At 46.3% G+C, this 21,017-nt stretch overlaps 1 protein-coding gene across 5 annotated transcripts in view; it reads left to right on the top strand.

Annotated features, from left to right (window-relative positions):
- The window catches only part of EVI5 (ecotropic viral integration site 5), a 936,315-nt gene that overhangs the window by 776,097 nt on the left and 139,201 nt on the right, over window positions 1–21,017 (top strand). For all 5 annotated transcript variants that reach the window (XM_078646330.1, XM_078646331.1, XM_078646332.1 and 2 more), the window contains one exon: window positions 17,860–17,955. In XM_078646330.1, the coding sequence (XP_078502456.1) occupies window positions 17,860–17,955 (96 nt within the window). The remainder of the gene's footprint in view (window positions 1–17,859; window positions 17,956–21,017) is intronic.

The following is a 21,017-nucleotide window of genomic DNA, read 5'->3' as shown; positions in this document are numbered from 1 at the left end:
TGCCTTGAAAACCAGTAAGCAATCACATGCTTATTCAAGCCAGGCGATTATCTTGTTTCAGCCTATTTGATAGAGTACCCCCACCCTCCTCATATAAGTGACCCGTCTGCGGTTTTTTAAACAAGAGTGTTGTTTTCGTTTGGCATCCTTATTAGTGATCATCAGAGTAGTAGCTTGACATCCTATTCGTGGGCTCCATAAGCACCATGATGCACAGATATCCCCACCTTGATAGAGCATTCTTCTCCTTAATTGCTTGCAGTGGACCCTCACTCACCCTCCCCGTGTGTTGCTTGCCCCATCCCCCAGACCCTCTCCTTCTTTTTTTGGTTGTCTCTGCCCACCATAAAAAAGTGCTGAGACCTGGCTAGTGTTGACTCTATCCATGCTGCCTATATGTTGCACTCCTATGCAATATGGCTAAAACACATTGACAAAGCCCAATAGCTCTTGTGTTGGTGAGACCTATTGGCTTTTCCAGTGCCTGTTTTTTGTTTTATTTTTATGCGGCTAGCAGTTGAACCTAAAATCTGAAAGAAACAGGTTAGTGTTAGATTCCTTACCTTAGACTATCCCCAGGCGTCAGACTGGATCTGGAAAGTTCTCGTCAGCAGTACCCTTGCGCGTCGGTAGGCGTCGTCTGAGGCTCCGTCGTCTGCATCGTGATTGCCAGGATGACATCACCCTCGCGCGCTGACGTCAGTTATTCTTTTTTCCTTGCCAGTAAATGCAGATCCGGGAAGAGCAGTTACCTAAGTAATTTTTTGATTAACTTTTTGGCCTATTCTTTTTAAGTCAATATCGACTCCTGGTGCCGGTAGGGATGCCTGGGTTCAAGCCGTGTGACGCCTGTCAACGCCTGATGTCGGTGACCGACCCCCACCGCCAGTGTCTCTACTGCCTCGGGGCCGACCACGACGACAAGTCGTGCACAGTCTGCTCCACGCCGCTCGAGGTCTCAGTCAAGGAGGAAGTCGAGGGACCGGTCGCGGAGCCGCAGCCATCGACGCTCGTCGAGTCAACACCACTCGTCAGGCTCGAAGTCCTCCGGTAAGTCGAGGAAGAAGAAGTCGAAGAGACGCCCGGTTCCGTGTGAGCCGCGGGCGTTGCATCCGGTCCCATACCCTCCGGTCCCTGGACTGCATGCGACGCCGGAAGAAATACGTGACTTCCTCGTGGCCATGAGGACTCGCTTGCCTCCGTTGAGGCCTGCGGGCGCGCCTTCGGGCCCGCAGACCCGACGTCGGGCCTAAGTGGGCCGGCGGCTTCGGCCCAGGCGTCGTCGGGGGCTTCAGCCAAGTCGTCGACTTCGGTCCCGACGCCGCAGGGCCCAGGTGGATCCAGGCCTGGATCCCGGTCTACGACGGTCGACCTTGCGACTCCTCCGCCGGCGCCGACCCCATTGGTGTCACTCCCGGCGCCGTCTTCGGACGACGACGCCCCCGGTTTCAGCCCCGGCGCAGTCTCCGACGTCGGTGGGTGAGCAATTCACCTATGTCATTTTTGCCTGTTTATCAGGACACGGATGAAGGGGAGGTCTAGGAGGGGTCTGAGGACCCTCTGGCACAACAGTGCCAGTTAAGTCAGGACTGGGCAGATGAGTTGGGGGAGGCCAGTGGTCTGGACACATCCCCCGACACTGGATTCATCTCTCCTCCCTCCGGGGCTACAGAGGAGGGTGCCACTTATGGTGTGGTGTTGCGCAGGACAGCCCAGGCCTTTGCTTTTGAGCTCCCTGCGGCGGCCGTGAGGACAAATCTTCTCACCGAGGTGCTTCAGCTGCCAGTAAGCTCTTCGGAGCCCATGCTGGCGTTTAATGAAGCCCTCACGGACGTTCTGATGGGCACCTGGTCCAAGCCGTCCACAGTGCCCCGTGTGGATCGGAACTTGGCCCGACGCTACCGTCCGGCACCGGGCGACCCCCACTTTCTGTTCCTTCACCCCACCCCTGAGAGCCTGGTGATCCAGGCCTCTACATCCCAGACCGCATTCCCGACTGCTCCCCCAGATTGGGAATCCAAAAGGTTTGATCAGTTTGGAAAGAAACTGTTCTCCTCATTGAGTTTGTGGTTGCCGTCTATCAACACCGCTTGCCTTTTGGGCCGTTACACCAACTCCTTGTGGGATACGGTTGCAGACGTGCTGCCCCAGTGTCTGGAGGAGGCCAAGGCGTGGCTCGCCCAGGCACTTGCCGAGGGGCGGGGTACAGCATGCTACTCCCTCAGATGTGGACTTGATACCAAGGGCTCGCTGGGCAGAGCGATTTCCACGACGGTGCCGATCCGTCGCCACGCCTGGTTGAGGTCTGCCAATTTCTCGGGGGATGTCCAGGCCTCGCTCATGGACATGCCCTTTGATGGCCGTCGCTTTTTTGGCGACAAAGCAGACAGTGCGCTTGAGCGTTTCAAGGATTCCAGGGCTACGGTCAAGTCCTTGGGCCTGTTGGGCCAGCGCCAGCAGACTTCTGCTTTTTGCCCCTTTCGTAGCCAAGGAAGGGGCGCCCCCACACGTTCGTACAGCCACAGGCCGCAGAACCAGCCTCAACGCGGTCGCAGTCATGGTAACCACCGTGGCGGTCCCGGGGGACAAGGGCAAGGTCCCGCAGCATCTGATTCAAAGCCTTCCTAATCCGAGCTTTCAGGCCCATTCAACGCCAGTGGGGGGCAGGGTCTGCCATCACCTCCTCCACTGGCGTTCCATCAAGTCGGACAGGTGGGTGCTGCAAATCGTCTGAAGGGGCTACTCCCTCCCCTTCGAGGCGACCCCTCCAGCCATGCCACCACAGAACCACCGCATGTCGGGGGATCACTTGCAACTTATGCAGGAGGATGTTATGGCCCTCTTGGCCAAGCGGGCCATCGAGCGCGTTCCTGGGCCAGAAGTTGTAGTGTAGCTCCTATTTTCCCAATAGGCTCTGCGCATTGGAATAATACCTACAGCAGTAAAGGCCTAGGCCAGACGTTAACTAGGTCTACTACTGTCGATACTAGACTTAATTTTTGGGTTTGCCAGCTAAGCTCAGAGTTCGCTAGAAACTTTCTCGAATGTTCAAGGAAGGAATTAACTCCCCTGATTAGACAAGAAGGGATTTAGTTTCTGACAACCATAGAACATGACAACTTTGCTCTCCCCTAATCAAGAGTCAATCTCAAGAGTCGTGTGAGCACAAGGCAATTATTTTACTCAGTCAGTACGTGCATTCTTAGTCTCATCAGAATGTAGAGAAAAGGAAGAGATGGGCGTGTTCAATAAAAAGGTGTTATTTATTGATCAGTCTCTTTTCTCGTACAAGAGAAATGGATCGATATTATTGCAATACTTATAGTTAAGTAAAGTGCATACATTAGAAGCAATAGTATAAAATAATACTGTAAAAACATTGATATGGTTTCTGAGCCATATGATGTTTAAAATGATTAAAATATATTTACATACACATATACATTTGACTAAACGTACTCAACTGGTGTTTCTAAATACGCCTACCCCGTGTACCTGACCTAAGTCTAATGCGTGGGCGGGAATAGAAAGTTACAGTTTAAGTTAAGTTTGTTTTTGCCAAGTGAATAACTAAAGAATTCTCTGTGAGGGGTTATTCAGTTCTGTACCTGGAAGTTAGGATGGATGAGGAATGGTATCTCTTTCTCTGCTCTCGATATTCCAGGCTGCCTGCGAGGGCTGCCCGAAAGCGCCGGTGCTGGGTCTCTCGGCTTGAGATAGCAGCGCGTCAGGAAGGCGGGACTGCTGCCAGCGGGGTCTGCTTCTGCTCTCGGCTTCGGCAAGGATGGCTGCTCCGTCTTGTCACCACGCGTGTGTTTGCATAGGGCAAGGTCGGCAATATTTATACCTTAAAGGTGCCGAGATTGACGTAAGGATGGACATAGGTACGTCAATAAAGATGTCATACGACTTGCTCGTTAGCACATTCTTTACTAAAGTTCTCTGTGAAATCAAAACAATGGCCGCACGGATTATCCAGGTTGTCATAGGTTTGATTTGTTATGAGAACGTCGTATGCCTTATCAGGGGCTGGAGGAATGTCGCTTGTCTAATTAGATCTCAAGCGTTATGACCTAATCAGATAACACGTTCCTGTGCCGTAGTGTGACTGCGTCAGATAACGGTATCTGCATCATGGGGGTTTTCTTGCCTCATGGGCTGACTGTTAGTTAACTTGATAGTTAGTTTAACCAGAATAGGGTCAGGAATAGGGGGACTGATTCAGAACCTATAGAAATACACGACACCCACTCCACGCTAACTATGGTCATATCTACTAATCTATGCATAGTATAACATAGTACAACATACTATAGAGTATAGTGTATACCTTACCACCCCAAAATACATAAATGCATTTCGAAATTTTCAAATATACTGAAAAATTGCAGTCATATATATTGTATGCACTTAAGCTATGAATTAAATGCAAAAGTAAACACGCATTTTTATGCATTATTGCTTATTGGTATATGAGAAATACACATGAAATGGCTCTTAATATGGCTATACAGAAAGGAAGTTCGAGACCATTTCATCACATAATAAAATATTTGTGAACATCCCAGCGGGCAGCTAAAGTCTATAAAGTATCTAAAAATAGAAATTTTAGTTCTCTAGGAATAGTTTCTTACTTTAAGCAGAAGATCAGTGTCCCGGGAAAAAATATGTAGAAAAATATTTTAAGGGGTTTGCTGAAAAAAATGCTGTCCGTGAACTGGAGTGAAATTGTTCATGTGACTTTATTTTTAAAGTTGAAGGCCGAATTCAGGGAACGCCGTGTGCGAGTTTACTCAAAAGTCTCTATTTCTGTTCCGGAGAGAACATCATATCATTCAGGCTTTCGAAAAAACTGTCAACAGCTTCATGGGAAAGTTCCACTAAGTCGGAAATAGGGGTAACCATGCATTCATGCGCATGATTTTCTCCATTGACATTCTGATTTGCTTTGCTGACAGAAGGTCGTACCTGTTCGATGTTGCTTTCATCTTGAACTTCACTACTCTTCAATCGTAGTGGTGAAGATTCCAGGAATGCCGTCATCAGGATTGGCAGCCTTTGAGGGCAGCACAAAGCGTGAACCTTGGTAGGAACCAACAGTGTATCTGCATCCACCGGCGCATCCGATTGTAGCGTCAGACAGGTGTCTAACACGCATTCTTCTCCGCATAGCAGACACCTTAGTACAGGTAAAACACACCTTTGCCACATTGGTCGAAATGATAGAAACCAAGTCATGTTTAGGTCTCTAAGCCGGGAGAGTCCCAGGATTTTTGATATCCGGTCCCGGTATCCAATGGCTAGGATCGTATCTTCCATTGTCGCGAGAGTTTGATCTGTGACATGGGTTGCCATAACGAAAAATAAGGACTAGGAATAGGATTCCTGCAATTAGTCCCAGGATCAGGGGAAGTCCGCCAAAAATCGAATGGACGAAATCTGGAAAAATACCCAGTATGGCTTTGAATGGTGTTAATGCCATCGAAAATACTGTCTTAAATACCTTTGAGACCCCAGTGGTATCAGAAATATTTAAGATTTCGCTTAGGATTTCCGCGAAATGTACGGGGGAATTAGTTGATAATAATGTATGTATCTCTGCAGTCGTCCTTGCGACTTGTAGATCATACGTTTCTTTTGATGACGTGAGCCTTGTAGGCGTCTGAAGAAGCACTGTTTTCATTCTGCTTAAAGTGTCTATTCGAATAGAAGTAATTTTCAAATTGGGCCATGCCCTTGCCTCCCTGTCTGGAAAGGAGCTGGGGAACAAAGAACGTCCACAGCACTTGACCTTCGCCGTTGTAGTGACTAGATAAGGAGTCCCGCGCATAAGACTACAACATCTGCGGTCTACAATAAGAATGTAACTCCCATTATAGAGTCTTTGAAAGAATGGTTCTATTTCAGTTGCAGGTGCGCCTTGCTGGTGACATGAAAGGTTGTATGAATTCCCTTCACAGGCTCCGTGCAAACTAATACCGTTACACAGAAGCGTGCCGCTTAGTGACATAGCACAATTGTTGCCACTAAGAAACACTTTCTGTCCTTTATTACTGACACATGCATGTGAATAGGGCAGGTTCCAAGTTGTTTTAAGGTACCCCTTTCCCAATTTCTCGTACATGCCAGCCTGTATATATTTTTGGCAGTATTGAAACCTGAAGGTTGAGATTGGAATATTTATGATTCCGTGGATTATCCATTCACTGACAGGTCGTTCTGACATTGTCAACGGTAATCTTTCTAGTTTTTCAATGCTCAAGATTGTATAATCAGCACCCTTTTGCGCCATACCGATTTGTCTATCAGTAAGGTTAAAGATTTGGAATAGTGACGTTGTGTTGATTAAACGCCAAGGCACATAGCCTGAACGCAGATTTTGTAACGTCCAGCCAAGCTGTACAATGGAACGCAATTGTGACTGACCATGTTGTAATAACAGTAAGTCTTGCGATAATATATCGATTGCTGAAGACACAATGCTGTCCAATGAAAAAATTCTGGAGGACAGAGTCATTAACCCATTGTCCACTACAGAAAGTGATTTTTCCAAATTAATACGGTCAATTTCCCGTATTCTTTCTGCTGTCTCAATTTGAGTAACCTTCCAGGCCTCATTGTATGCTGCATATACAGAGGCTGCTATGAAACGGTTTTGACGCTGTTTGCGTGGTCCCAGTATGAAATCACGCAAGTCAGCACCATCAGTAAGTAAAGTTAGGTGTTGCTTAATTTCAGGCAGTGTGGAAGTCTGTAGCCATTGAAGGCATAATTTGCCCACACTGTAGGTTGTTATTATCCCTGGGTGATGTCTTTGGGGATATCTAGGGTCTGGCCTGGTCATTTTAAAACCCTGTGTTTTATTCAGGTATCTATCTTGACAGTGATTTGTATCTGTGGGCCAGATCAACCATTGTTTCCAATCAGGATGTGTTCTGTTTTGGTTTAATATATGGTTTACGTCTATCTCTTCATCTGTATCAGAGCTATTGCTAAACATTGTTGGCTTTGGAATAGACGGGTTATTTAAATCTTTGATTTTGGCTAAGCCAAGACAGGTGGTTTGTTGAACAGTGTCATTTAAAAATATCATTTGTTCTGGGATCATGCAGGCTCTTAACAAAGCTTCTAAACCCTGTACTTGCCATTCTTTTGTACCCCAAACACTTTTTAAATCAACATTTTTGTCCCAATAATCAAATCCAAAAGTATTCATTTTTTCGAAGAATGAATCTAAATATATCAATTTTGTGTTGGTTATCATGGTTTTCATCCCTGTCTTGTTTGACAATTTAAAATAAAATGTTTCAGCATTACTTGTGTTAAAACCTGAAAAATATGAATATTTGTCATACACGGTTCTAGAGCTCCCTTTTGGAGGTGTAGTACAATGTTCCCATTGATTATAATTTAAAACATTTCTAGGTTGTGCAGATTTATGCAAAAAATGGTTACCATAATGGTTATAGCAATACATACTATCATAATTTGTAGAACCTTGCAAATAATCATGTTTTGTAAATTTAGCAGACATTACTAAGTCAGACATCATGTTGTTAATACTTTCGAAGTCCCAATCATCAGCAAATGAGTTTGGTTTTGCAAAATCACTCAAGGAGATCTTGATTTGGTGTGGATATTTCAGGATCTCGACCGGACCATAAATTTCATAGTCAGTGTTGTCCCAGGCTACCCCACCAGGTATAGGATTGGCTGTGAAGTTGGCTGAAGAAAGTTCTGAAGAAAGTTCTCTTTTCTCGACGTGTGAAGATGTGTGTGGTTTGAGGACCAAGTTGATGTTCTGACTTGCTGTGTCCATTTTAGCATATTTTCCCTCAATGAAGCGTCCCAAAGTAAATACCATGATGAGCCAAAGTATGAGGATAAATGCACCAAAACCCACCCAAAATTCAATCCATGGAGAAACCAGATATGTTTCTTTCAGTTGTTTCAAAAGTTCCTTCGCTTTGTCTTTAAAGGATTTTGATGATGGCTGTGTCTTTGATTCACTGAAGCCTTCAGAGGAATCATCGAAGTTGATGAAGTACCCGGATGCAGTTCTGTCAATTGTTCCAATTGCTTCAGGATTTTTGTTTCTTGCATTGTCACTTGGTACTTCATTGTAGATTGGTGTGTCGCTGCTAAATGTTTTTATTTGGGTTTTCAGAGGTCTTAGTTCTATTGCAGTGTTGCATAGTCCTTGTTGTTCTTCTGTAGGCGTTTCGAATGTGATGAGCCTCTTTGTTAGGACCTCTGTACTGGTAGCAAACCTTGGTGTTCTGCTACTTATTGGGAGTCCACTTGGCCTACTGTTTGTTATCGGCCACATGTTGTGGTTTTACCAGGTCGATGGATACAACTCGGTTCTCCTTTTTTCCAGCAAGTGGCGGTAGTACAACTGATCTTGTCCGGTTGACAGACAAGACAGGAACTGCTTTTCTGTAAGAAGGCCCAAATTCCTTCTTTACCGCGATCTTCTCCCTGACTAGATCCCCGACTTTTGGAATCCAGACAGGTCTTGCTGGGACAGGTGGTGATTTTTCAGTGGTTGTTGGCTGTTGTTTCAACTGTATGTTGCTCAGGTCTTTTCTTGTTTTGTTTAAGTCCTGCAAAATAGCCAAACGGTCTTTGACATCAAAGGTTTTTTCTATTACCACTGAAGTCTGACTATCAAGGTCAGAGATCAACATCCTAGTTCCGAATAATAATTCGTACGGACTGAATCCCTTCAGAGAATTTCTTGGCAAGTTATTTAGACTACGTTGGACACTTATTAGATGTTTGACCCACCCAGCTCCCGAACCTAATATCCTTTCCATTATAGATTGCTTTCTGCCTTGGTTTTTTCTTTACACCATCCAGTACCCTCAGGAAGGAAGTGAGAAGATTCCCGCTGGGCTGTGCTCATTCGGCCATGTTTCCCCCCCAGGCTGGATTGCCTGAGTGAAAACAATGGTCGAACGTAGCATGCTCTTAGCGTATATGCCATTTAGACTCGCAAATCTTTGTATAACAGTCCGGACGTCAGCCGAGTGCTGTGGATCTACATTATAAGTGGAAACTAGCCTGTATATGTTAATCGCAAGCCATTCTTTTTACTGGTGATATTATCTGCAGTCAGATTCCACCGTATTTTATTTTTTCTCTCCCCACTGCGATTTCTGTTGCAGTTTGGGCAGTTTTTTACAAACATGGTATGATGTAGGCTCATGCCTGGCCACCAGTACCGTGATTGTAAATCTTCCAGAGAATCTTTTAGTTTGAGGTGTCCAAGACCCTCACCCATATGTGCGTCTGCGACTAACAAGTGTCTCCTGTCCATGTTTGGAATCACTCTATCCCCCACTCCAGGGATTCGAGCAAAAGAGACGGAGTTTGCATCGATTATGTATGTGTAATTGAGTGGATAGTTGATCGGTAACGCTGAGCAGTCGCCTTTTGATGACGTTTTCACCGCCAGCCATGTTTCACCGTCAATGTATTTTAATGTACGCTTTTTTCGATCTACGGGAGCCGATTTAGTGGCTGCCGCTGCGGCTGTTTCAGCCAATGAATTCCCTACAACGTGAACGCCATCACGTTGATGACTCAGTGAGTGAGTCACGTGAGTCTTTGGTAGTTCTTTTTGTAAAAGAGCTATTTGTTCCCAGAGCAGTCTCTGCTTTATTGGTGCATCTGTGTCATCTTTGTAACCGTTCTGAATCCATGTCTGCAAATCGCTGTTATATGATTTGACGCAGTAATATGAATCTGACACTATAAGTGTCGGGAATTCGCGATCCGCATTATCTAGCGCCATTTTTAATGCTATTATTTCAGTTTGTTGTTCTGAATTAGTTTCTACTGAGTGTGATTTTGTTAATAGAGGTCTTAGTTTACCTCCGCGCCACACTTCTTTTGTAATCTCACATGTGGGATTGTATGCATGTTCTCCCCAAACGGAGGGTTGAGCATGTCCGTCTGTATAGATTACACAGGCGTAATGTCGTAGAGACAGAATGTCGATTGGCAGAGGATACGTCTTTTCATATTTTAGATTTTTAGAAAATTGTCAACCATGCTATGCTTGATAATTCATATCCTACGTACACGACTGTCAGATGGGCAATTCTGGATTTTTTAAAGTTGAATTTGTAACCCTCTGCAGCGAACCCAAGTATTATGGTGTTCACTCTTTTCAAGTGAGTCTCCAAGTCATCATCTGTTAAGTAAATGCCATCGACATAAGATAATGCTTCATCATCATATAGTTGTAGTAATTCTGTTACTCTCGCTGAGAATACCCCCGGGCTGTACTTGTACCCCTGGGCTAACCGACAGAATTGTTTTTGAGTGCCATTTACTGAGAATGCAGTTAAATATCTGCTCTCTGGTGCTATGTTTTGACAAAAGAATCCATTGGAGATGTACAAGGTTGTTTTGTATTTTTTGCGCACTATGTTATTCATTAGTGCAGCACTGTGTGAGTTTTGCACTGCAAAGGTTTTGCAACATGTGTTAAGGTGTCGGTAATCCAAAACTAGACGATATGAATTGTCTGGTTTGGAGACCGGAAACAAAGGATTGTTCATTTGTGAGGTGCAAGTTTCAATCACCCCCTGGTATTCTAGCTGATCTAGTATTTCATTTACTTGTTTTTTAGCTTCTTGCTTAATTGGGTACTGCCTTTGTGCAGTAGGTTGTGATTTTAACTGGATTTTGTGAGGAGGAGAATCCTCATCCCATCCTGCATGATTCTTATATAAAGCAGGTGCTAAGGCCACTGCCCACTTTCTAGCAAGTGTATATTTTTTATGAATCGGTATTTGATTCGAGAAGGCAGGCATAATTACTTCTTCGCCATGAGGGCATTCCCTGACAAACTCTGGTGATCAGTCTTTTTCAGCTAGAAGGATGTCATAGCCTTTGGACAGGTTATCCCAAAATAGTCCCCTAATTTTCCTAGTCTTATCTCCCTCTATACGTAATGTTATTTCGTATATCTTGTGGGGCTTGCTAACTCTGGTGTCTGCAGTTTCCACTTGAAGGTATTCATTCGTGTCCACTGTCTCCAGATGATTCATAAGGACTTTGCGAGCTATGCTCACCTCTGCTGCGCTGTCTAGCATTGTCTGAGCCCATTCTCCGTTTTTCAGTTGTGTCCTCAGTATTCTCGGCATTGTTAACTACCTTGATACTGGCTACCTTCTTTTTTGGAAATTGTAATTTCTTTTTTAGCTGAGCAGGTTCCTTGTCTTTGGACTTGGCGTGCTCTTCTGATCGTCCTCTTCTTTCCGATTTCTGCGAGGAATTCTGAAAAGATTGAGAGGGACGTGTATCAATGTCTTGATATCTATCAGGTTTTTTAATATTATCCCTATTTCTAAGGTTATATCTATTCCCAGAGGGGTCACTCTGCGGTGACCTCTGTCTTTGGTTTGGAGATTTCTCTCTTCGCCTAGGAGACCTTCTTCTGGACTGGAATTTCTTTTCTTTAGGATTGGATTGTTTATTTCCATCCCAGTTCTTTTTTGGTGAATTATTATTATTAAAAAATATTTTTTCTGGACTTGTAGTCAGTTGCGGTTTTACTGGTATTCCACCTAGACTATCTCTGCCTAGTTCTTCATAGGATTTTTCTATGATTCTGGCAATTTCAGCTGGTTGGTCTGCTATATCTGTCTCTTTTAACCTCTGGCGGATCGCCACGTTTGCTGCTTCACCTTTTATGTTGGCTAATAATATAGCCGAGACCTGCTTGAAGTCTTTTAGTAATTTCATACCAAGAGTTAAAGCAGGTTCTGGACCGTATTCATCTTGAATTTGTTTTAGCACATCTGGTATTACCGAAATGGATGGAACACCGTGCGTTTTTGTGTAGATGGAAGCAAAGACTGTACCCCAAGTGTCACAGTCCTCAATGTGTGGTGCGATTCCCATTGGGAGACATATAGTCAGAATCCTGTGTTTTTCCAGCGGGGTGGTGTCAGGAAACACCGCCTCTATTTGGGTGATTTTCTGTGCCAACCAGAATGGTATCTGTTCCCGTTTAGCTGGAACTTTACCTAGGCAGGATTGGATGTTCTGAGGTGTAATTTTATTTGTGTTCCCCTGGTGAGGGGTCAGCTGTGGAAGTTTAATCGCTGGCTGAATTGTTGAAGTCCGCATTACATACTGAACTAATTGTCTATGAATTTTTAGTAGTTGTTTTAGCTGTATTAACAGCTCTGCTGCAGGCATTCTTTCGATGTCTGGGTGTGGTGTGTATCCGGCCAAGACCGGCCACGTTGCTCCTGGTCTTCCTAAAGGACCGAGCCTTGTAATGTGATTATTGTGTTTTAGGGCGCCATCAAATAAGAGCAAATGCTCTTGGAATTTGAGTGGTACTTCCACCTCCTCGAAAGGAGTGTATGTTTCAGGAGGTTCCTCTACTTTGTAATAGTGGAAGTACTTTGTTACAGCATTTGCTGCTGGAAAATGTATCCATGAATAGTATACCTCTGTCTGCCGATATTCGTGTGCCTCGATTACGAATATGACTGTGCCACCTCTAGGTGTCAGTCCATTTTCTATAAGTTTTAAGGTTATAGATCTCCTTTTAATGACCGGAATGAGTGTTATATTCGGGTCTGCTGCTTGCATGGTAGCATCAGCATCTGCGAGTTCAGTTGCTAATCTAACTGCCTCTCTTTCTTCATCACTGTCTGTCATTTTACCGACAGGATGGTATTATGTTTATTTGCAGATCAGGTTTCTTATGGAAACAGAGATTAGATGCACAATATTTTGGAACTGTTTTTATCCTTCAACGTTGACTATACCAAGAACCATACATAGGAGTTCCCTCCTGCGAGGTTTTGGAGGATATAACCTTTCACCCACTCCAGACGTCTTTGGAGTATTTGGGAAAAGGGGTCTGAGTGAGAAAGCACGACTGAGTTACTCTAAATGTCTTACGTTAGTTTTATCGCCCTTTCCAAACGCGTTGGGCGCCATGTAGTGTAGCTCCTATTTTCCCAATAGGCTCTGCGCATTGGAATAATACCTACAGCAGTAAAGGCCTAGGCCAGACGTTAACTAGGTCTACTACTGTCGATACTAGACTTAATTTTTGGGTTTGCCAGCTAAGCTCAGAGTTCGCTAGAAACTTTCTCGAATGTTCAAGGAAGGAATTAACTCCCCTGATTAGACAAGAAGGGATTTAGTTTCTGACAACCATAGAACATGACGACTTTGCTCTCCCCTAATCAAGAGTCAATCTCAAGAGTCGTGTGAGCACAAGGCAATTATTTTACTCAGTCAGTACGTGCATTCTTAGTCTCATCAGAATGTAGAGAAAAGGAAGAGATGGGCGTGTTCAATAAAAAGGTGTTATTTATTGATCAGTCTCTTTTCTCGTACAAGAGAAATGGATCGATATTATTGCAATACTTATAGTTAAGTAAAGTGCATACATTAGAAGCAATAGTATAAAATAATACTGTAAAAACATTGATATGGTTTCTGAGCCATATGATGTTTAAAATGATTAAAATATATTTACATACACATATACATTTGACTAAACGTACTCAACTGGTGTTTCTAAATACGCCTACCCCGTGTACCTGACCTAAGTCTAATGCGTGGGCGGGAATAGAAAGTTACAGTTTAAGTTAAGTTTGTTTTTGCCAAGTGAATAACTAAAGAATTCTCTGTGAGGGGTTATTCAGTTCTGTACCTGGAAGTTAGGATGGATGAGGAATGGTATCTCTTTCTCTGCTCTCGATATTCCAGGCTGCCTGCGAGGGCTGCCCGAAAGCGCCGGTGCTGGGTCTCTCGGCTTGAGATAGCAGCGCGTCTCTCAGCGCGTCAGGAAGGCGGGGCTGCTGCCAGCGGGGTCTGCTTCTGCTCTCGGCTTCGGCAACCACGCGTGTGTTTGCATAGGGCAAGGTCGGCAATATTTATACCTTAAAGGTGCCGAGATTGACGTAAGGATGGACATAGGTACGTCAATAAAGATGTCATACGACTTGCTCGTTAGCACATTCTTTACTAAAGTTCTCTGTGAAATCAAAACAATGGCCGCACGGATTATCCAGGTTGTCATAGGTTTGATTTGTTATGAGAACGTCGTATGCCTTATCAGGGGCTGGAGGAATGTCGCTTGTCTAATTAGATCTCAAGCGTTATGACCTAATCAGATAACACGTTCCTGTGCCGTAGTGTGACTGCGTCAGATAACGGTATCTGCATCATGGGGGTTTTCTTGCCTCATGGGCTGACTGTTAGTTAACTTGATAGTTAGTTTAACCAGAATAGGGTCAGGAATAGGGGGACTGATTCAGAACCTATAGAAATACACGACAAAGTAAGACGTGGTTGCTACTCCTACTACTTTCTGGTACCCAAGAAGGACAAAGGAGGCCTACGCCCTATCTTGGACCTCCAGAGCGTCAACGGCTTCCTCCGGAAGGAGAAGTTCAAGATGCTGACTTTGGCTCAGGTCCTGGCTGCCCTAGACCCTGGAGACTGGATGGTAGCGTTGGATTTGCAGGACGCGTATTTCCACATCCCCGTCCTGACGGCCCACCGGTGCTAACTGCGGTTCACGGTAGGCCACGAGCACTTTCAGTTTACCGAGCCCCCCTTTGACCTCACCAGTGCCCCTCGGGTGTTCACGAAAGTGATGGCGGTGGTCGCAGCTCATCTGCGCAGATCAGGGGTTTTAGTCTTCCCCTATCTCGACGACTGGTTGTTGAAGGCTGGCTCGCCCCAGACAGTAGTCTCCCACCTCCAGACTACGGCCGACCTCCTGCACTCGCTAGGGTTCTCCATCAACGTGACGAAGTCACACCTGTGCCACTCTCAGAAGCTCCTTTTCATCGGAGCGGTTCTGGACTCGGCACAGTTTCGGGTTTATCCTCCCGAGCAGCGGGTTCGGGATAATCAGGCTCTGATTCCGATCTTTCAGCCTTTATCCCGAGTTTCGGTCAGGTTGATGCTGGGGCTGATGGCCTCCTGCATCCTACTGGTGCATCACACCAGGTGGCGGGTGCGGGCTCTGCAGTGGAACGTGAAGTTTCAGTGGGCACAGCATCAAGGCAACCTGTCCGACCATGTCCTGATCTCAGAGGGTACTGCGAGTCAGTTGCAGTGGTGGCTGAAGAACCGCGATTGGGTCCGCAGCAGACCCCTCTCCTTTCCCCAACCGGAGCACGTAGTCATGACGGATGCGTCCCTCCTGAGATGGGGGGTCCACATGGGAGAGGCGGAGATCAGAGGCCTCAGGTCTCCGGCGGAGTCCCGGCTCCAAATCAACCTTCTGGAGCTGCCGGCGATCCGACTTGCACTTAAGGCCTTCCTTCCCTCTGTCCGGGGAAGTGTAGTGCAGGTGTTCACGGACAACACAACCACTATGTGGTACTGCAACAAACAGAGCAGGTTGGGGTCGTGGACCCTTTGTCATGAGGCTCTGCGCCTCTGGACATGGCTGGAACACCAGGGCGTCACCCTGGTGGTTCAACACCAGGCAGGTTCCCTGAACGCCGGGGCGGACGAACTCAGCCGCCGGTGCATGATGGATCATGAATGGCGTCTGAACTCCGACGTGGCGCAATGTCTCTTTTAGCTGTGGGGAGAGCCTTGGTTAGATCTATTCGCCACCGAAGAGAACACGCAATGTCATCAGTTCTGCGCGTTGGAATTTCCAAGGCGGCACTCGCTCAGAAATGCTTTTCGTCGCAAGTGGAGTTGCTGTCTGTTGTACACCTTTCCGCCTATACCACTTCTGCCTTGAGTGCTGAAGATCATCAGGCAAGACCGGGCCCAAGTCATCCTTGTCGCTCCGGACTGGGCACGAAGATACTGGCATCCCGAGCTACTCAGCATGTCAGTCGATCCCCCGATTTGTCTGCCTCTTCAGGAGGACCTTCTGTCGCTGCAGCAGGGGACGGTCCTCCACCCGAACCTGTCCAGTCTCCACCTACATGCGTGGAGATTGAACGGCGGCAGTTGATGCCATTTGACTTGCCTCCTGAAGTCTGTGACGTGATTCTGGCAGCCAGGCTTTCCTCCAAAAATACGGTATACGCCTGCAGGTGGAACAAATTTGTGGCATGGTGCACAGCAACGGCTGTGCATCCACTTTCTGCAACCCTTTCAGAGGTTCCCCTCTTTGTTCTTTCTCTTGCCCAGCAGGGCTCCGCTCTGGGCACTATCAAAGGCTATCTCTCTGCCATTTCAGCCTTCTTAAGGCTTCCTGATCAGCCTTCTCTTTTCAAGTCCCCCGTTGTAAATAGATTCTTGAAAGGCATCACACACCCTCCTGTTCCTTTCGTGATGCCTCAGTGGGACTTGAACCTTGTACTGACTTATCTGATGTGCGCTCCCTTTGAGCTACTTCATAGCTGTCCTCTTCATCTTCTGACTCTTAAAACTGCATTCCTGGTTGCCATCAACTCTGCCAGGAGAGTGAGTGAGCTCCAGGCTCTGTCTTCTAAGCCTCCTTTCCTCTCTGTCCATCCGGACAAGGTTGTTCTGAGGACTCGTCCTTCTTTCCTCCCCAAGGTGGTTACAGCCTTACATATTGGGCAGTGCATCACCTTGCCCACCTTCTTTCCGCATCCCTCGAAAGAGGAAGAGAGGCTCCACCATCTGGACCCAAAACATGCGCTTTCCTTCTATCTAGTCCGCACACGACAGTTCTAGGTGGACGACCAGCTCTTTGTTGGTTACATGGGCGCTAAGAAGGGACGGGCGGTGCACAAGCGGACCATCTCTTGGTGGGTCGTTTTGTGCATCAAGGTTTGTTACTCCTTTGCGAAAAAGGAGCCTCTTGTGGGGCTGCGCGCCCATTCCACTCAAGCCACAGCAGGCTACTACTGCCTTGGGTCTGGGAGTCCCCTTGCAGGACATCTGTTAGGCAGCTTTGTGGGCCTCGCTGCACACGTTTGCTAGGCACTACTGCCTGGACAGCCAAGTCCAGAGAGATGACTTTTTCGGCCGTTCCGTTCTCCAGGACTTTCTGGTGTGATCTTGGTTTGCAGACCCACCACTGGGGTTTGTATTGCTGGGGTATCTATTCTAAGGTAAGGAATCTAACACTAACCTGTTTCATTCAGATGCACAAGTTACTTACCTTTGGGAACGATATATCGGTAAGAAACAGTAGTTAGTGTTAGATTCCTTACCGCCCCACCCATCCTCCCCGTTCTGCGAACCGATATCTAGGGTTAAGGTATCTCCCTTTGAGGGACCTAGTTTCATGGCACCAGTGTCGGTTTCTTGCATGGCTCTGCGTTCCTGGTGCGGAAAGCTGTGTACAGAACGGTAGTCAGCGCGTGAGGGCGGTGTCTTTAAGTACTCCGACAACGTCATCCTGGCGATCACGATGCCGACGAGGGACGCGGAGCCGCAGACGATGCCTATTGACCCGCAAGGGTATTGCGGACGAAAACTTTCCGGATCCAGTCTGACGCCTGGGGATATTCTAAGGTAAGGAATCTAACACTAACTACTGTTTTTTAAGGATATATCGTTACCGAAGGTAAGTAACTTGTGCGTTAGTTTTTGGAACGGAGTGGTTCTACTGTATACTGCAGTTCTAGACATTCAGATCTGAAAATTAAGCTTTTGTTCTTAGCCTGAGATAACAGTTTCTACACAAGGTTAGTTATAACTGTTGAGAGAGAGCACTTCATTGGTGTCTCAAGAAGGCGCATATTTTTTTGGGCGCTGTACAGTTACAACTCTTTGTGTCAAATTGTGTAGTATTTTTACCAGATTTATGTAATTGCATGGTAGTACTTGAGAATGTGAACCACACACTAAATAATACTTTATCTAAAAAATTGTAAAACCACTTTTTGACTGTCTAACGTGGCATTTTCCTCTATACAGAAAGAAGAAGGGAAATTTCAGGGGCAGCTAAATAACTCTGACTCCAACCAGTACATAAGAGAGTTGAAGGACCAGATAGAGGAGCTAAAGCATGAGGTGAGTGGTGAACATGTTCAGTCATATATGGTTTCATTTCTTCCAGTACCGTGTAAAACTAATATATTGATTGAACACAAAAACGTACGGCAGATGCATTGATGCCTTACATTAATTCAGTTTGAAACATATACTTGCTACTTTTCCAAATAAGTACATTTTTATGTAAGTGTACACACCTGGGAAGCTGTGAAAGCCGCAGCTTCCCGGGAGTTATCATAGAATTCTTTGTGACGTCCAAGAAAGTTGGTAATGTCCTCCAAAAATACAGTAACACTGAAGAAACATATTTATCGCTTTGTTCCAGAACTAGGCCCTAAGTTCTTAGTTTTTCGCTGACTTGTTTAACTGGAAATCCTATGACTGATCCATCCTACAATTAAAGTTACAAACCTCAGTTAGTCATTGGCATGTTCCTTAAGAATAGAGAAGCAAGATTGTGTGTTAAATATTTACAGTCAGTCTTTTATTTGCTTCAATAAAATATTAATAAGATAGAAACGTATCCCAAACCAAGCACATTTGTGACATGGGTTGGAGTTAAACTGCTCGAAGGAGATTAACTGCTTGTAAGTGGGATGGCCAAGGGAGGTGAGGGAAGAAATTATACGTTGTTAGTAAGAGCAAATGCAAGAAATAGATAAAGCAATCTGGTACACTATGTCAAACGGTAATGTCTTCATTGATGTGTTGGCCGTCTGCCTATGATGTACCACTGAATAAAGTTTGTTTTGAAAATAAAATAGGTAAAGCAAAAGGAATTAGGAACTGGAAAGAAGGAAGGAACAGGAATGAACAAGGGAAGGAAGGACATAGCCATATTTGTTATAAGCACTGGAAAAATACCCTCTCAATTTTTGTGAATACTGTTTACCACAGATTTTTCGTGTTTGAAAACCTTGGAATATTCAAAACCATTCCCGTTACGAAGTTCACAACAAAAAGAAATTGAAAATGAGGAAGGCTCCATATGACTATTCCCACCACTTTGAAAGCCACACTAAAACTTAAGTTGGTTCTCTCCCAGGTTTCGATCGTGGAACCTTCGTATATCTGCTAGAGCTATCTAACCACAGATTCCTTACCTTAGAATTATCCCCAGGGTTCAGACTGCATACTCAACTCAATGCTTTCGTAAGCTGTACCCCTTCTCACCAGTAGGTGACTTCAGTTGACTTTATGTTGCGTCGTCTGCACCGGATGTGATTTGTACGGTGCCTATATAATCTCTACCCCAGCGTGCTGACATCAGTCATTTTCTTTCCACGCCAGCCAGCGCAGATCCGGAGAGAGCTACCTACTAGTCTGTTTTTGACTAAACATTTTTCACTTTGTTTTCCCTTCAATCTTCTCTTGGTGTGGAAGGAATGTCATCTCAGAAGGCCATCTTCAAGCCCTGCAGCGCCTGTCACCAACCGATTTTGGTGACTGACCTGCATCTTGTAAGCCTTTGGTGCCTCCAGCGTGCCCACGATACGAAGGTCTGCTCCGATTACCCCACCTTGAACCAAAAGCCTTGAAAGAGCGAGCCCTCAAGCTCCTGGTGGACCAACGTGCGTCGCCCCGAAAATCTCGATCCCAGTCGAAAGGAAATTCCCGGGAACGGTCGCATAGCCCGAAATCTTTGTTGCACTCGAAGTCTTTGGGCCACTCAGGTAAGTCCCACTGTAAGACTAAGAGCAAGAAGTCAAAGAAGTCTTTGACTTTACCTCGTCAGTTGGCCAACTAGATGATGGAGCGTTGGCATTCGAGGCATGGGGCCGCGATTGAGCCAGCGCATGGGTTGGCTCTGCCCTTCCCTGAGTTTCTGGTAGCCGCCGCAACCACTCCTCTACTTAAGAAGTTTTATGAGGCTATGCCCCTCATGTTTGAGCGGCCCATTCTCTCTGGTACACCTTCGGGCCCAACTGATTTGGGAGTGGCCTTTGGTTCCAGCCCCAGCATTAGTTGGGCCCCTTGGATCTACAAATGGATCTGGATCAGCGCCGGTCGTGCAACCTCGACCTTCCCCGACCCGATCCCAATGCTGACGCTGCCAGCGGCGCCATCCCCATTCTGAACCCCGACACAGAGCTGGATGGGCATTGCCCGATGCCGACTGGAGCCATGACTTCAGAACAAAAGCCTGAGCCCTATTCTTCTCTGCTAGGACTCTTTGAGGATTGAGTGGGGTCACTTGACCCTGAAGAATACCAGCCCTACGACCTTAATGTGGACTGGTGTGTGGATTTGGCGGAAACCAGATGACTTGACACTTCTGCAGATACTGGCATGTTTTACCCCCCCTACCATGACTATGGAGAGGTCAGCGTCCTTTGCAATGGTGGTCAGGAGGATTACCGAGGACCCTGACCTTAGCCTGCCCTCTGTGGCACTCCAGACTTAAGCCTTGACTGAGGTGCTTTAGCCAGGAGTGTCCACCTCAGAACTGCTTCTCCCCTTGAATGAAGCCCTTACTGACATCCTGCTTGGGTCCTGGTCCAAGCCCAGCACAGGGGGTCCTATGAACAGGACAATTGACCGTCGCCACCACCCCGCTCTAGAGGACCCAAATTTCCTTATGCACACCCTACCCCAGAGAGCTTTGTGGGCCAAGCTTCCACTTCCCATGGTGCTTTCCTTTCCGCACCACTAGATAGGGAGTCCAAGAGGCTGGGCACCTTAGGGCAAAAGATGATTTCTTTCTCCAGCCTGGCATTGCGGTTGGTGAACAATGCATGCCTTTTAGGACACTACTCCTGTGCTCTGTGGAACACGGTTGCGCAGGTGCTGCAGTCGGTCCCAAAGGAGGCCTGGGCCATCCTCTCCCAGGCAGGAGAGATGCTGCCCTCTCCCAGGCAGGAGAGGTGCAGCCAAGTTTACCATACGTTGTGGACTGGTCACCACAGACTCGCTGGGCAGAGGTCTTTCATCAACAGTTGCCTTTTGACGTCACACCTGGCTGAGGACAACTGACTTCTCTGTCCTACCATCACTTATGGACATGCCCTTTGATAGCTCCTGTTTCTTCGGAGACCAGGCAGATTCAGTGCTGGAGCGCTTTAAGGACAGCAGAGCTACGG

This window comes from Lissotriton helveticus, chromosome 1_1 (genome assembly GCF_964261635.1).
Source record: "Lissotriton helveticus chromosome 1_1, aLisHel1.1, whole genome shotgun sequence".
Classification (NCBI taxonomy): domain Eukaryota; kingdom Metazoa; phylum Chordata; class Amphibia; order Caudata; family Salamandridae; genus Lissotriton; species Lissotriton helveticus.
The sequence above is the reverse complement of the archived record's forward strand: the minus strand, read 5'-3'. Positions and strand labels throughout refer to the sequence as shown.